Consider the following 18,402-nt stretch of genomic DNA (forward strand, 5'->3'; position numbering starts at 1 on the left):
AGGGAAAAGGGGGAGGCTTGCAAACCGAAGAACACCATCCCAACCGTGAAGCACGGGGTGGCATCATCATGTTGTGGGGATGCTTCGCTGCAGGAGGGACTGGTGCACTTCACAAAATAGATGGCATCATGAGGCAGGAAAATTAGGTGGATATACTGAAGCAACATCTCAAGATATCAAGTTAATCAAGCTTGGGTCTTCCAAATGGGTCTTCAAAATGTGGCTTAAGGACAACAAAGTCAAGGTATTGGAGTGGCCATCACAAAGCCCTGACCTCAATCCTATAGAAAATGTGTGGGCATAACTGAAAAGCATGTGTGAGCAAGGAGGCCTACAAACCTGACTCAGTTACACCTGCTCTGTTAGGAGGAATGGGCCAAAATTCACCCGACTTATTGTGGGAAGCTTGTGGAAGGCTACCTGAAATGTATGACCCAAGTTAAACAATTTAAGGGCAATGCTACCAAATACTAATTGAGTGTATGTAAACGTCTGACCCACTGGGAATGTGATGAAAGAAATAAAGGCTGAAATAAATAATTATCTCTACTATTATTCTGACATTTCACATTCGTAAAATAAAGTGGCAATCCTAACTGACCTAAGACAGGGAATTTTTACTCTGATTAAATGTCAGGAATTGTGAAAAACTGAGTTTAAATGTATTTGACTAAGGTGTATGTAAACCTTCAACTTCAACTGTACATGAGATGAGTAATGCAAGATATGTAAACATTATTAAAGTGACTAGTGTTCCATTATTAAAGTGGTTAAGTGTAGAAGGTGGGATCAAGAAGAGGGCATCCTTTCATTTATTCATTCACTCGTTCATTTATTTTACATGGCTTATGCGGCTGATTGCCAGAAATGTACGTTTTTGTAAAAGACACTTTGTGTTCCGCCTCCTGATAACACATCCAGACATGACCAATCTCTCAGTTCAAGTGTCTATCACTTTAATCTAATACTGTAACTGATGCATAGTCCATCCCTATCAGTTAATAGTCCCTCCCTATTAGCTGTCTCTTACCTGTGACACAGTAGAGATAAGTGATACATGTTCTGGGTGTGAATGTGCTGAGTCTTACCAGATAGTTACTGCCTGGCCATGCTATTACAGAAGTATTACAACTACCCTAAAACACACATGGGCCTTGTAGACCTGTCACACATTACAGCCAGACATTTGGGCTCTGCACAGGGTTGTAAAACTTTATTATTCCTTGCCTCTCTCTCCTATTGCTCTCTGCCTCTCTCCGCCAGGATGGCAGGTAGCTTAGTGGTTACACCGTTGGGCCAGTAACTGAAAGGTTGCTGGATTGAATCCCCAAGCTGACAAGGTCAAATCTGTCATTCTGCCCCTGAACAAGGCAGTTAACCCACTGTTCCCCGGTAGGCCGTCATTGTAAATAAGAATTTGTTCATAACTGACTTGCATAGTTAAATAAATAAAAATATGGACGAGGTGCAGTCATACACTGTAGCATAGCCTTAGGCATACCCTATATGAAGCAATGGGCCTGCCTCTTTATCTTATATGGTGACTGACTGCATGTATAAGACACTTTATGTAAGTTACTTTGTTTTCACTTGTAGAAGTAGTCTCTTCAGTCTACACATTTGTATTTTAAAATGTTTTATTACAGTGGTGACTGCATGGTGATGACTGATGATGACAATATAGGACTAGAAAATACTGATGATTTCTTCCTAACAGTGGACATCACCCATAGACTTTCAGTAATATAATGTCTTCGATGTCTGTGGCCGTGTCTCTAGGGGGGTTGTCTGTTTGAGCAGGTGCTTGCCCTCAGAGAAGTCCTGCCTCTTGATCAGGCATCCACAGAGAGAAAGAGAGAGAGTTTATTTCGCTTCTGTTTATCAATTTCACTTGCTTTGGCAATGTAAACATATGTTTCCCATGCCAACAAAGCCCCTTGAATTGAATTGAGAGAGAGAGAGTAAATACTGTATATACTGTATAACATTTTAAATATCTCTATTATTTTGAAACTTTTGTTCGTGAAATGTTTACTGTTCATTTCTGATTGTTCATTTTACTTTTATTTATTTCACTTCCTTTGGCAAACATATGTTTCCCATGCCAATAAATGCACTTGAATTGAGATAGAGAGAAATAAAGCTAGAGCTAGCAAGTGGCGCGAGAGAGAGATACAGAGGGAGGGAGAGAGAGAGAGAGCGAGAGAGAAACAGAGAGAGAGAGAGAAACAGAGAGAGAGAGAGAAAGAGACAGAGCGAGAGAGAGAGAAACAGAGAGAGAGAGAGAGAGAGACAGAGCGAGAGAGAAACAGAGAGAGCGAGAGAGAAACAGAGAGAGAGAGAGACAGTGAGAGAGAGCGAGAGAGAGAGAAAAAGCTCGCGCGAACGCGCGCGCGAGAGAGAGAGAGATAGAGAGAGAGAGTGGTAGAGTACACCTCGCTATTTCATATGAGTCTATGCCAAGGAACAGCGGTAGCCGATGGTTCGTCTTTTATACTGGGATTAACGCAAAACCGAGGATTTAACCGTCTCTGTTTACGCGGTAAGTAGCCTAAACTAGTTGAAGTAGTATATGGGCGTTTAGTGCTCGTGTACCTCGTTAATTTATGTGGTTAGCCTACGTGTGAAATGTGTGTTATCGCTCCAGAAGTTGATTGAATCAGATAGAGGGAAAGATACGCACTGCTGATGCCGCGGCCGTCTTCGTCTCTGCGCTCTCCATGTAGGCTACCGCTGTGGTACAGTATGTCTGTAGTGAGGATGGATCTCTCTCTCTCTCTTTCTCTCGTTCTTGTGGTATGTGTTATATGATTAATTTAATACCCATTTATGGTTTTTTTTATTATAAAATTGAAGCGTAGCCCAGTCAATAACAGCTTGTGTCAATGTTTGCTGTGGAAGTTCAGTAGCTGGCAAACTAGTCCTTAGTCAAACAGAGGGCCAAGCAAGTCGTCTTGTTTAGCTGTGTGGTTGGAAAGTCATTACTCCATGAAGAGTAGCTACTCATGAGGGTGTATGTTACATAAGTTCCGCTGTAGGTAGAAGGGACCTTTAACAACACCATCATGTTTATCTACTTTAATGGCTCCGGCCTCATTGCTCTGCATTCAAATGGATCAGATACGCTTTGTGTGTAGGCTACACTCCCAGCAGGTAGAGTAGGCCAAACACACACACACTTTCCCACAGACGGGTAGATACAGTGTTGTAGCAGGTGTGGAGCAGCAGAGGAGATAAGCCATTTCACACACACACACACACACACACACACACACACACACACACACACACACACACACACACACACACACACACAATGTGCAGCTGACCTGTGGTAGAGCAGCTGTTCAGCAGGGGTAGAGTAGCCTACACTAAACCAACAAGTCTCCTCTCCTATAGGATTCACTAAAAAAAAGTGTTTTAGCAAACATTCTTATCCAGAGGAACTTACAGGAGCAATTGGGGTTAAGTGCCTTGCATAAGAGCACATCAACAGATTTTTCACCTAGGTGGCTGCAAGGCTACCTGCCGTGCACTGGTGTCTGCCTGGACTGCACTGGTGTCTGCCTGGACTGCACAGGTGCATTCAACAAGCTCTCACAATCTCACTGCAGAATTAAACGTTCAGCCACGTTCTCCAAACGTCAAATTTCGAAGTTGCTCCCAACGTCAAATTTCAAAGAGTTTTTGTTGCTCTTGCTACTCTGTATCGTTCCATTTCTCCAAATGTAAAATGTCAAAGTTAAGGGTTAAGTTTACGCACTCATTCCAAATGGTTAAGGTTTTGGATAAGGTTCAATTAAAAAATATACAAAAACAGTGTTCACGACTGGGATTGAAGACACAATCTTCAGATCCAGAGTCATAGGATTACTTACTTACAGTTGAAGTCGGAAGTTTACATACACTTTGGTTGGAGTCATTAAAACTTGTTTTTCAACCACTCCACAAATTTATTGTTAAAAAACGATAGTTTTGGCAAATCTGTTAGGACATCTACTTTGTGCATGACACAGGAAATTTTACCAACAATTGTTTACAGATAGATTATTTCACTTATAATTCACTGTATCACAATTCCAGTGGGTCAGATGTTTACATATACTAAGTTGACTGTGTCTTTAAACAGCTTGGAAAATTCCAGAAAATTATGTCATGGCTTTAGAAGCTTCTGATAGGCTAATTGACATAATTTGAGTCAATTGGAGGTGTACCTGTTGATGTATTTCAAGGGCTACCTTCAAACTCAGTGCCTCTTTGCTTGACATCATGAGGAAATCAAAAGAAATCAACCAAGACCTCAGAAAAAAATTGTAGACCTCCACAAGTCTGGTCCATCCTTGGGAGCAATTTCCAAATGCCTGAAGGTACCACGTTCATCTGTACAAACAATAGTACGCAAGTATAAACACCATGGGACCACGCAGCCATCATACCGCTCAGGAAGGAGAGGCGTTCTGTCTCCTAGAGATGAACGTACTTTGGTGCGAAAAGTGCAAATCAATCCTAGAACAACAGCAAAGGACCACTCAGCAAGGAAGAAGTCACTGCTCCAAAACCGCCATAAAATGTCAGACTACGGTTTGCAACTGCACATGGGGACAAAGATCATACTTTTTGGAGAAATGTCCTCTGGTCTGATGAAACAAAAATATAACTGTTTGAACATAATAACCATTGTTATGTTTGGAGGAAAAAGGGGGAGGCTTGCAAGCCGAAGGACACCATCCCAACCGTGAAGCACGGGGTGGCAGCATCATGTTGTGGGGGTGCTTTGCTGCAGGAGGGACTGGTGCACTTCACAAAATAGATGGCATCATGGGGAGGGAAATTACGTGGATATATTGAAGCAACATCTCAAGACATCAGTCAGGAAGTTAAAGTTTGGTCGCAAATGGGTCTTCCAAATGGACAATGACCCCAAGCATACTTCCAAAGTTGTGGCAAAATGGCTTAAGGACAACAAAGTCAAGGTATTGGAGTGGCCATCACAAAGCCCTGACCTCAATCCTATAGAACATGTGTGGGCAGAACTGAAAATGCATGTGTGAGCAAGGAGGCCTACAAACCTGACTCAGTTACACCAGCTTTGTCAGGAGGAATGGGCCAAAATTCACCCAACTTATTGTGGGAAGCTTGTGGAAGGCTAACCAAAATGTTTGACCCAAGTTAAATAATTTAAGGGCAATGTTACCAAATACTAATTGAGTGCATGTAAACTTATGACCCACTGGGAATGTGATGAAAGAAATAAAAGCTGAAAGAAATAATTCTCTCTACTATTATTCTGACATTTCACATTCTTAAAATAAAGTGGTGATCCTAACTGTCCTAAGACAGGGAATTTTTACTATGATTAAATGTCAGGAATTGTGAAAAACTGAGTTTAAATGTATTTGACTAAGGTGTATGTAAACTTCCGACTTCAACTGTACCTACTTGATTGTAATTGCACTCACTGTTGCCCCTAGTGTCTGGTTTTGAAGGCAGTTCCCAATGTCCTCAGGACATAGATAGACATCCAATTTCAAAGTCAATCTTTAACAGACCTGGCTGGGTGCTTTACCATTCACTTCACAAAACTGTATGGGCCTACTCTATTTTAATTCTTAACTCTGCATTTTGATTCAGTATGATAATGATTTACAAACAACTTACAAACGGTAAACAAATGAACCAATAATTGTTTATAAGCAGATTATAATCATACCATCTAATACATTGTTCCAGGTATTTATGCTAAAAACATCCTGAAGTTACTCAGTTATATGACTGAATGTTTGAATGCACCAACTTACTTTCCCCCTTGGTACTCTCTGTAACACCTGTTTGTGAGGAGCGGTTTGTGTATTGTGGTGTTTGTAAATGTGTGTGTGTGTGTGTGTGTGTGCGCGTGTGTGCGTGCGTGCGTGCGTGGAGAGGAGAGACAAGATGAGTATGATTCTGCTGTAGACCGCTGAGATACACACCGTCTGTTCCTCACAGACAGTCAGTCCAAGGCCCTAAGGCTGGGTAACCAGGTGTCAACCCACTGGATTTAGACCACAGCCTCCTGAGCAAACACAACACACATAGAGAAAGAAGGAGCGAGGAAGAGAGAGAGGCACACAGTGTCTAAACTCTGGTGCTCAAACACCCAGTGTGACCTAGACCTGCTATCTGAAGACCAACTAGGGTCACCCAGCCACATAATAATTCACAAAGGCGCAGACGACCTGAGAGCACAGCAGGAAAGGGTGGCCACAGCACTCAAGGCCGTGATTGAAAAAGCTTCTTCCACTTTCTCCAACTCAGAAGTGGTTATCTCCACCCTGTTACAGTGAAAATACTTTCACCCTGCTACCATACAGCAGGGTAAAAGCAAGAATTTCCTGTGACTGGACTTCAACAGTCTTTATGACCAGGTCCACCTATACAAAGCAACAGTCCCTACTTTTGCAAGAACCCTTAAATACATCTTCCTCTGCTGCAGCCCCAGCACCTCACACAAGAACAACAGAGCAATGTACACCCCACCCAGACCTGCTAGGGTTCCCCATGAACCTGCACCTAGAGGAGCCACGTTGAGAGGACCCAGGCCGAGAGGACCTAAATCAAGACCACAGCACCACCAGGCACCAGATTTTACTATCTCATCCTGGAATATACAAGGTCTGAGAGTTAATCTGCCTTTGGCCTAAAGAGCAGTAACCCAGACTTCACAAAATAAATCAGAAATACAGACGCATAGTATACAGTGGGGCAAAAAAGTATTTAGTCGGCCACCAATTGTGCAAGTTCTCCTACTTAAAAATATGAGAGAGGCCTGTAATTTTCATCATAGGTACAATTCAACTATGACAGACAAAATGAGGAAAAAAAATCCAGAAAATCACATTGTAGGATTTTTAGTTTATTTATTTGCAAATTATGGTGGAAAATAAGTATTTGGTCAATAACAAAAGTTTATCTCAATAATTTGTTATATACCCTTTGTTGGCAATGACAGAGGTCAAACGTTTTCTGTAAGTCTTCACAAGGTTTTCACACACTGTTGCTGGTATTTTGGCCCATTCCTCCATGCAGATCTCCTCTAGAGCGGTGATGTTTTGGGGCTGTTGCTGGGCAACATGGACTTTCAACTCCCTCCAAAGATCTGGAGACTGGCTAGGCCACTCCAGGACTTTGAAATGCTTCTTACGAAGCCACTCCTTCGTTGCCCGGGCGGTGTGTTTGGGATCATTGTCATGCTGAAAGACCCAGCCACGTTTCGTCTTCAATGCCCTTGCTGATGGCAGGAGGTTTTCACTCAAAATCTCACGATACATGGCCCCATTCATTCTTTCCTTTACACGGATCAGTGGTCCTGGTCCCTTTGCAGAAAAACAGCCCCAAAGCATGATGTTTCTACCCCCATGCTTCACAGTAGGTATGGTGTTCTTTGGATGCAACTCAGCATTCTTTGTCCTCCAAACACGACGAGTTGAGTTTTTACCAAAAAGTTTTATTTTGGTTTCATCTGACCATATGACATTCTCCCAATCTTCTTCTGGATCATCCAAATGCTCTCTAGCAAACTTCAGACGGGCCTGGACATGTACTGGCTTAAGCAGGGGGACACGTCTGGCACTGCAGGATTTGAGTCCCTGGCGGCATAGTGTGTTACTGATGGTAGGCTTTGTTACTTTGGTCCCAGCTCTCTGCAGGTCATTCACTAGGTCCCCCCGTGTGGTTCTGGGATTTTTGCTCACCATTCTTGTGATCATTTTGACCCCACGGGGTGAGATCTTGCGTGGAGCCCCAGATTGAGGGAGATTATCAGTGGTCTTGTATGTCTTCCATTTCCTAATAATTGCTCCCACAGTTGATTTTTTCAAACCAAGCTGCTTACCTATTGCAGATTCAGTCTTCCCAGCCTGGTGCAGGTCTACAATTTGGTTTCTGGTGTCCTTTGACAGCTCTTTGGTCTTGGCCATAGTGGAGTTTGGAGTGTGACTGTTTGAGGTTGTGGACAGGTGTCTTTTATACTGATAACAAGTTCAAACAGGTTCCATTAATACAGGTAACGAGTGGAGGACAGAGGAGCCTCTTAAAGAAGAAGTTACAGGTCTGTGAGAGCCAGAAATCTTGCTTGTTTGTAGGTGACCAAATACTTTTTTTCCACCATAATTTGTAAATAAATTCATAAAAAATCCTACAATGTGATTTTCTGGATTTTTTTTTCTTATTTTGTCTGTCATAGTTGAAGTGTACCTATGATGAAAATGACCTCTCTCATCTTTTTAAGTGTGAGAACTTGCACAATTGGTGGCTGACTAAATACTTTTTTGCCCCACTGTAGATGCGATGGACAGTATATTTGACTTATCAGCTAACATATCAAATTAAAACAATTCTAGCAGAAAACCTAAGAAAACTAACAACAACAATAAATGGTTTGATGAAGAATGCAAAAACCTAAGAAAGAAATTGTGAAACCTATCCAACCAAAAACACAGAGACCCAGAAAACCTGAACCTACACCTTCACTATGGGGAAACACTAAAACAGTCCAGAAATACACTAAGAAAAAAGAAGGAATGTCAGAATGTCAGAAAACAGCTCATTGTGATTGAAGAATCCATAGAATCAAATCACTTCTGGGAAATTGGAACAAACTAAACAAACAACAACATGAAGCGCTATCTATCCAAAATTGAGATGTATGGATAAACCACTTCTCCAGCATTTTCTGCCATATAACAAAGAACCAAGAGCAAACACATATACATGATCATTTGCAAATCAGCTATTAAAGACCAGAACTCTCCAATTACATTGGATGAGCCAAAATACAAACCCTCCAACCCAAAAAGGACTGCGGTGTTGATGGTATACTAAGCAAAATTATAAAATACACAGATCACAAATTCAAATGGGCTATTCTTAAACTCTTCAACATTGTCCTCAGCTCTTGAATCTGCGTCAATAGTAACCTAGGAGAAATCCTCTGCAGTATCATCAACAGCAGACCCCACGTATATACATCCTGCACACCCTAATTGACAACAAAAAAAACTACCAAAACAAAAGCAGTCTTTTCATGGTTTGTTGATTTCAAAAAAGCTTTTGACTCAATTTGGCATGAGCGTCTGCTATACAAATTGATGGAAAGCAGTGTTGCGGGAGATCATGAGATATTATACAATCCTTGTATACATATATCTTTCCATGGCGTGTGACAGGGACGCAGCTTGAGCCCCATTGGTGAGGGCACTGGAGCAGTCTGCAGCACCCGACCTCACCATACTAGACTCTGAAGTCAAATGTTTATTGTTTGCAGATGATCTGGTGCTTCTGTCCCCAACCAAGGAGGGCCTACAGACCTTCTGCACAGATTCGGTCAGACATTGGCCCTGACAGTAAATCTCATTAAGACATAAATAATGGTGTTCCAAAAAAAGGTCCAGTTGCCAGGACAACAAATACAAATACTATCTAGATACCACTGCCCTAGAGCACACAAATAATTATACCTACCTCTGCTGAGGGGAGGATGGATCATAAAAATGTCTGGAGCAAATGGAATGGCATCAAACACATGGGAACAATGTGTTTGATGTATTTGATACATTCCACTCATTCGGCTCCAGCCATTACCACGTGCCCGTCCTCCCCAATTAAGTTGCCACCAACCTCCTGTGCTACCTCGGCCTAAACATCAACATCAGAGGTAACTTCTACAAGACGATTTAAGAGACATGGCAAAAAATACATTCCATGCCATCAAAAGGAACATGGAACTCGACATCCCAATTAGGATCTGGCTAAAAATACTTAAATCACTTATAGAACCCATTGCTCTCTATGGTTGTGAGGTCTGGGGTCCACTCACCAACCAAGCATTCACAAAATGGGACAAACACCCAATTGAGAGTCATGCAAAAATATCCTTCATGTTCATTGCAAAACTCCAAACAATGCATGCAGAGCAGAATTAAGAACATACCTACTAAATATCCAAATCCTGAAAAGATCTGTTAAATTCTACAACCACCTAAAAGGAAGCGATGTCCACACATTCCACCACAAAGCCCTTACCTACAGCGATATTAACCTAGAGAAGAGTCCCCTCGGCCAGCTGGTTCTGGATCTCTGTTCACATACAGACCCAACAGAGCCCCAGGACAGCAACACAATTAGACCCAAACAAATTATGAGAAAACAAAAAGATAATTACTTGACACACTGGAGAGAATCAACCAAAAAACCGAGCAAACTGGAATGTTATCTGGCCCCAAACAAAGAAAATCCTTTACTATGTACAGACCCAATGAGCATAGCCTTGTTATTGAGAGAGGTTGCCATAGGCAGACTTGGCTCTTGAGAGAGGAAGGCTATGTGCACACTACTCACAAAATGACGTGGACTGAGATGCACTTCCATACCTCCTGTCAAAGTTATGACCATATTAGAGACACATATTTCCCACAGATACCACAAACCCATAAAGAATTTGAAAACAAATCAAACATTGATAAAATCTCATAACTGTTAGGAATAATACTGCAATGTGCAATCACAGTAGCAAGATTCGTGGCCCGTTGCCATGAAAACAGGGCAACAGTGGAGCACAAACAACATTATGAATACCACCAATTTTGATCTGTTTACTTATCTTCCCCTACTATTAGTACTACAACTAGTTATACATTGTTAAAAACACTGTCCATAGCTGATAATAAAACATTTGAAACGTCTATTATTTTAAAACCTTTATGAGTGCAATGTTTACTTTAATGTTTTGATGTTGTTTTTTTGTTGATGTTGTTTGTTTTGGCAATGTACATGTTTCCCATGCCAATAAAGCTCATTTGAATTGAACTGAATTGAGAGAGAGAGAAATAGTAAGAGAGAGAGAGAGCGACAGAGAGACAGAGAGAATATAACACTGTTTCATGAGAGCTCTCCTACTCCTAGAGACAATGATAAGCAGCTCTTATCACAGAAACAGTGATTACAGTGTGATTATGCTGACAAACTGCCCATAGAACGGTTCTGTTATTGTTCTCCAATGGGAGACTACAGGAACAGAACCAGTATAGGCTCAGTCCCAATTCTACAACCCCCTCCCCCTCTCTTTCCCTTTATTGCTCTTTCTTTTCCTGGTTTCCTAGCTTTCTTTCATTACTTGATCCTAGGTGAAAGGACTGGATAGGTGTACAGAAGTAAAGCTTTAACCTATCTGCACTCTTAGAGAAAATGGTTCCGAAAGGGTTCTTCGGCTGTCCCCATAGGATAACTCTTTTTAGTTCCAGGTAGAACCTTCTGTGGAAAGGGTTCTAAATGTAACCCAAAAGGGTTCTACCTGGAACCAAAATGGTTCTACCTGTAATCCAAAAATAGTTTTTCAAAGGGTTCTCCTATGGGGACAGCCGAAGAACCCTTTTAGGTTCTATATAGCACCTTGTTTTCTAAGTGCGTAGTCCTTCCAGATCAGTGTTCAAAACAGAAGAGAACATTGTGAGGGAAAGAGCCCATGACCAAACAAAAATCACGTGAAAAAAGCATGTGAACAATTTCAAGTGAAAAACGTGGTTTTCGGACACGTGTGAAGTTTCACATACATTTTTCACCTTTTTCCCTTTTTTTTCACGTTTATTTGTACACATTATTATTTTCATTACTTCCAGCTACATCTGGTTTCCGATCCAGAGACCAACCCTGCTTAGCTTCAAAAGTGAACCAGCAGTGGGATGCAGGATGCTATGTTGATGGAATGAATGTGCCAGAACTTGCAACTGGAAAAAAGGCAGAAAGGCCAGGGCAACATAAGCAAAGATAGGGAAAATTGCAGCAAAGAGGGAATCATTTATTTAATTGCGTTATCATATATATATTTTTTTTAACTTAATGTGAGAATGTGCTCACTTCCCGCAAACTTTAGATCTTGCGTATGCACATCTGTTAGTGGTTGAAATATTGTATTGCAAGCTGGCAAGTAAGTACTTTGTACAAATGGGGGCTATGATGAAAAGCTTATTCATAAAAAACTAAACCAAGAAAACATATTAACAAGAATTCAACCATTTGCCATTAGTGCGAAGAGTGAAAATCTCTGTTTTATTTTTAGCATCTAAAATAAATTGACATAGGAATCTTATTACTAGACATATAAATCTATTTCCGATTTATATGCATAGCCATTGCCGAATATACAGTATTAGTCACCTTTTCTGGCCGTGATGGGTTTATATTCCCGAAAGAGCAATACAACAAAATACCATGTAACCTATTAGCCTAGTAAATAGATAGGCTATATGTAGTCCAAGTTTTGCAATATCATAGGCAGCGCAGTTTATAATACCCGTATACAGTCAAATTTAACAGCTGATCTTACATTGAAGTAGGCCTATGTATCAAGTTTCTAGTTTTTATTGTCACGTGCACAATTACTGCAAGATATTCAAACATTCTGCCAACACAGTAAATAGACCGGTAGTGTATGTATTTGACAGTATGGGTAGGCTACAGTATTGCTGTGCGATAGGAGCGTGACATTATTGCCTATTTAATCTCAGAGCATATACTAAGGCAGGACATACAAACCCAATAATCTACTCATAAACTGAATATTGAACAACAATTTTTCTTTTGCATGCCGTGGCCTAATTCGAATAGTTCCAAATTATACAGCAAATAAGGGCGTTGTTGTCACCATAAAAGGTGAATTATCCAAGATAGCGTAGCAGTCAGGCGTCTTTGTCTTCGTCTCATCGTATCCCGTGTATATATCTTTATATATATATATTTTATATATTTTTTTTTCTGATATATATATCTTTTTTTTTCTTAGCCCCAACTTCAACACACTCTCCTGCAACCCGCCTCACCCAATGTGGTATGGATCTGCTATTTTCTTTACTTTAGAACCGGAACCCCCAACAGAAGCTAGCCAGCTAACTAGCTACTAGCTCGTAGTCAGCTAGCCACTGATAGCGGTCATCAGCTTACCTTTAGCCCGGACAACTCCTGCCAGTCTGCACTTCGAGATTCATCCCAGAGCTGTTCGGACTTCTTTTTCTCCGTATCTCCGGATTCCTACCGAAAGCTTTGAACCTCTTCACCTGGATCATCGCAGCTAGCTAGCTGCTATCAGATTGGCTTCTCCTGACTAACGTCTCTGTCCTGAAGTAAGCACCAATTAGCCTGCAGCTAGCCTATGCTAGGCCCATCTCCCGGCTAGCTGAAGAGGTCCATCAGCACTCCTTGGGCTACAATACCTATTTTGCCAATTGGCCTGGACCCTTTTAATTGCCGATACGGAGCCCCGCCGATCAATCACGACTGGACTACCGATGTAATCTGCCCGAAGGGGGTTTTCAACAGGCTCCTCCGTCGCGACGTCCCTTGAATGCCCATCTGCTAGCCTGCTAGCCGTGGTCCGCTAGCTTTCTAGCGCATACCGGACTGTTAGCTGAAGAGGTCCAACAACCAATTTCTTGGGCTACTATACCTACTTTGCCAATTGGCCTGGAAGCTTCCATCACGACTTGGTCTGCCGACGTAACCCCACGAGGGTGCTACAACAGACTTCTTCCATCGCGATGTCCCTCTAAGGCCCTTCTGCTAGTCTGCTAGCCCCGGCCCGCTAGCTGTCTGAATCGCCGTGTCTCCAGCCCGCCCAGCTACTCAGTAAACCCGGCTACACATGCCTCTTCCTAATGTCAATATTCCTTGTCCATTGCTGTTTTGATTAGTGACTATTGTCTTATAGACAATAGAGACTCCAGCCCAGCCCTGCTCTATATGCAACAGCTAACCCTTTTGTCCCATCTCCCACACATGCGGTGACCTCTCCTGGCTTAATTGATGTCTCTAGAGACAATACCTCTCTCCTCGTCACTCAATGCCTAGGTTTACTTCCACTGTATTCACATCCTACCATACCTTTGTCTGTAATTTATGCATTGAATCTATTCTTTTTTTATTTTATTTTTTGAATTTTTACCCCTTTTTCTCCCCAATTTCGTGGTATTTAATTGTTGTAGTAGCTACTATCTTGTCTCATCGCTACAACTCCCGTACGGGCTCGGGAGAGACGAAGGTTGAAAGTCATGCGTCCTCCGATACACAACCCAACCAAGCCGCACTGCTTCTTAACACAGCACGCATCCAACCCGGAAGCCAGCATCACCAATGCGCCGGAGGAAACACCGTGCACCTGGCCACCTTGGTTAGCGCACACTGCGCCCAGCCCGCCACAGGAGTCGCTCGTGCGCGATGAGACAAGGACACCCCTACCGACCAAGCCCTCACTAACCCGGGCGACGCTAGGCCAATTGTGCGTCACCCCACGGACCTCCCGGTCGCGGCCAGTTACGACAGAGCCTGGGCGCGAACCCAGGAACTCTGATGGCACAGAGTTCCTTAACCACTGCGCCACCCGGGAGGCCCTGCATTGAATCTATTCTACCGTGCCCAGAAACCTGCTCCTTTTACTCTCTGTTCCGAACGTTCTAGATGACCAGTTCTTATAGCTTTTAGCCGTACCCTTATCCTACTCCGCCACTGCTCCTCTGGTGATGTAGAGGTTAATCCAGGCCCTGCAGTGCCTAGCTCCACTCCCATTCCCCTCTCATTTGTTGACTTCTGTAACCGTAAAAGCTTTGGTTTCATGCATGTTAACATTAGAAGCCTCCTCCCTAAGTTTGTTTTATTCTGTGCTTTAGCAGACTCTGCCAACCCGGACAACCTCCACGATAAGAGACAATACTGTGCAGCTGTATTCATAGACCTGGCCAAGGCTTTCGACTCTGTCAATCACCACATTCTTATCGGGAGACTCAACAGCCTTGGTTTCTCAAATTACTGCCTCACCTGATTCACTAACTACTTCTCAGACAGAGTTCAGTGTGTCAAATCGGAGGGCCTGTTGTCCGGACCTCTGGCAGTCTCTATGGGGTTGCCACAGGATTCAATTCTCAGGCCGACTCTTTTCTCTATATACATCAATGATGGAATTCTTGCTGCTGGTGATTCTTTGATCCACCTCTATGCAGACGATACCATTCTGTATACTTCTGGCCCTTCTTTGGACACTGTGTTAACAAACCTCCAGATGAGCTTCAATGCCATACAACTCTCCTTCCGTGGCCTCCAACTGTTCTTAAATGCAAGTAAAACTAAATCCATGCTCTTCAACTAATCGCTACCAGTACCTGCCTGCCTGTCCAGCATCACTACTCTGAACGGTTCTGACTGAGAATATGTGGACATCTACAAATACATTGTTTGTCTGGTTAGACTGTAAACTCTCCTTCCAGACTCACATTAAGCTTCTCCAATCCAAAATTATATCTAGAATTTACTTCCTGTTTTGCAACAAAGCATCTTTCACTCATGCTGCCAAACATACCCTTGTAAAACTGACTATCCTACCGATCATTGACTTCGGCGATGTAATTTACAAAATAGCCTCCAACACTCTACTCAGCAAATTGGATGCAGCCTATCACAGTGCCATCCATTTTGTCACCAAAGCCCCATATACTACTCACCACTGTGACCTGTATGCTCTCATCGACTGGTCCTCGCCTCATATTTGTCGCCAAACCCACTGGCTCCAGGTCATCTATAAGTCTTTGCTAGGTAAAGCCCCGCCTTAACTCAGCTCACTGGTCACCATAGCAGCACCCACCCGTAGCATGTGCTCCAGCAGGTATATCTCACTGGTCACCCCCAAAGCCAATTCCTCCTTTGGCTGCCTTTCCTTCCAGTTCTCTGCTGCCAATGACTGGAACAAATTGCAAAAAGCACTGAAGCTGGAGTCTCATATCTCCCTCACTAACTTTAAGCACCAGCTGTCAGAGCAGCTCACAGATCACTACACCTGTACATAGCCCATCTTGTAAATAGCCCATCCAACTACCTCATCCCCATACTGTTATTGTTTTTCTTCTCCTTTGCACTCCAGTATCTCTACTTGCACATTCATCTTCTGCACATCTATCACTGAGGTGTTTAATTGCTAAATTGTATTTTTTTGCCACTATGGCCTATTTATTGCCTTACCTCCCTTATCTTACTCCTTTATATACTTTTTTCTATTGTGTTATTGACTGTATGTTTGTTAATTCCATGTGTAACTCTGTGTTGTTGTTTGTGTCGCACTGCTTTGCTTTATCTTGGCCAGGTCGGGGTTGTAAATGAGAACTTGTTCTCAACTAGCCTACCTGGTTAAATAAAGGTGAAATTAAAAATTAATTAAAAATGGAGGAGTTTTCAAGGTGGAGTCTAAATTCTGGTTCACACATGCAGTTTTATGATAGGTCTGATTTATAACGGGAAACATGTATGGCATGTGCCAAGTTTATAAATCTCGATATTTTTGTAAGTTCGAAGACTTTTAAGAAATGGTGCAGACAGAAATTTAATGTGAAATTTACACATGATTTTCCTGAGGCCCCAGGGAATTATCAACGTTTTCAGTCACAATTTGCTTTAACCTCATAATAACTTCCATGAAATTGATCAAATGAAGGCTGCTTTAACTTTAATATGGTACAGTAGCTAGTGTAAGCCTAAGCGCTCCTGTCTAGCTAAGCTTCAGCTAACTGTCAGCATTCATGTGACAATGTGAGGATGCTAGCTAGCTAGCTAGCTAACATAACCTAGCTGTGTAGCCTATATTATAATATGAATGACACTGTATGATAACATTACTGTACTTTTATATTTGTATGGGAGGGGTAAACGTTAATTATTGATATGCTAACATTACTTGATCATGAAGCATGTTGTACGTTAACTAGCTACCTAGCAGGAGTTAGCTGTGTAATGTCAGCTAATTGAATGTTTAAGGACGAGAAAATAAACCCTTGAATTGTCTGCACATGCGTGTGGATTGTTGCATTATTCAAGAGTGTAATGTGGTTTGTTTGCATTATTCAGTATTGGAATATGTTTTAGAAGAAAAGTTGCTTGAATTGTTGAAAAGTTTGTGCTTACTGGCTAGGGTCTACTGTGATATTTATGGTCAATTTGAAGTGCGGACCAAGAATGTTGCATTACCAGCCACAAGGAAATTTAAGGCAAGGATTTAATGGGAATTGAAAAGTAGAACATCTTTTCCACCAGTCCACTCCTCAGACTCTCCTTCATCTCTCATAATGGAAATCTCTCTCTCTCTCTCTCTCTCTCTCTCGCTCTCTCTTTCTCTCTCTCTCTCTCTCTCTCTCTCTCTCTCTCTCTCTCTCTCTCTCTCCTCTCTTTCCACTCTCTCTTCTATGGTAGTAAACTGTTTCCATGGAGTCTACAGCAGTTAAAAGAGTTGTATTGGCTACAGGCTATTACAGGGTTGAAGTTGTCTTGTGCTGCCATTACTATCTTTTTTTATATTTATTTTATTTGGGGGGTAGATCAGCTTTAATATTGCAGATAGATTGTGGCTTCCATCAATGTAATTGTCTGCATCATTTCCATTCCCCATGTTTTTTTTGTAAATGTATACAGTACCAGTCAAAGGTTTGGACACACCTACTCATTCCAAGGTTTTCTTAATTTTTTTTATATTTTCTACATTGTGGAATAATAGTGAATACATCAAAACTATCAAATAACACATATGGAATCATGTAGTAACCAAAAAAAAAACAGTGTTAAACAAATCAAAATATATTTTTGATTCTTCAAAGTAGCCACCCTTTGCCTTGATGACAGCTTTGCACAATCTTGGCATTCTCTCAATCAACTTCATGAGTTAGTCACCTGGAATGCATTTCAATTAACAGGTGTGCCTTGTTAAAAGTTAATTTGTGGAATTTATTTAGTTCTTAATGTGTTTCAGCTAATCAGTTGTGTTGTGACAAGGTAGGGGTGATATACAGAAGATTTCCCTATTTGACCAAGTCCATATTATGGCAAGAACAGCTCAAATAAGCAAAGAGAAACGATAGTCCATAATTTCTTTAAGTTTCTTCAAGTGCAGTCGCAAAAACCATCAAGCACTATGATGAAACTGGCTCACATGAGGACCGCCACAGGAAAGGAAGACCCAGAGTTACTTCTGCTGTAGAGGATGAGTTCATTAGAGTTACCAGCAGCATAAATAAATGCTTCACAGAGTTCAAGTAACAAACACATCTCAACATCAACTGTTCAGAGGAGACTGTTTGAATTAGGCCTTCATGGTTGAATTTCTGCAAAGAAACCACTATTAAAGGACACCAATAAGCAGAAGAGTTGGTTGGGCCAAGAAAAACGATCAATGGACATTAGATTGGTGGAATCTATCCTTTGTGAGATGCAGAGTAGGTGAGCGGATGATCTCTGCCTGTGTAGTTCCCACCATGAAGCATGGAGGAAGAGGTGGGATGGAGTGGGGGTGCTTTGCTGGTGACTCTTGTCTGTGATTTATTTCGATTTTAAGGCACACTTAACCAG

At 41.8% G+C, this 18,402-nt stretch overlaps 1 protein-coding gene across 2 annotated transcripts in view; it reads left to right on the forward strand.

Annotated features, from left to right (window-relative positions):
• The first annotated feature begins 2,263 nt into the window (after positions 1 to 2,263).
• Positions 2,264 to 18,402, forward strand: part of LOC110522073 (genetic suppressor element 1) — a 56,953-nt gene continuing 40,814 nt past the window's right edge. Inside the window, exon 1 of one of the 2 annotated variants that reach the window (XM_036976702.2) lies at positions 2,264 to 2,542. In XM_036976702.2, coding sequence (XP_036832597.2) covers positions 2,449 to 2,542 — 94 coding nt within the window. In that variant the 5' untranslated portion in view covers positions 2,264 to 2,448. The remainder of the gene's footprint in view (positions 2,543 to 18,402) is intronic. The other variant, XM_090230169.1, reaches the window with a different exon arrangement.

This window comes from Oncorhynchus mykiss, chromosome 1, assembly GCF_057628025.1.
Source record: "Oncorhynchus mykiss isolate SJ-2025 chromosome 1, ASM5762802v1, whole genome shotgun sequence".
NCBI lineage: Eukaryota > Metazoa > Chordata > Actinopteri > Salmoniformes > Salmonidae > Oncorhynchus > Oncorhynchus mykiss.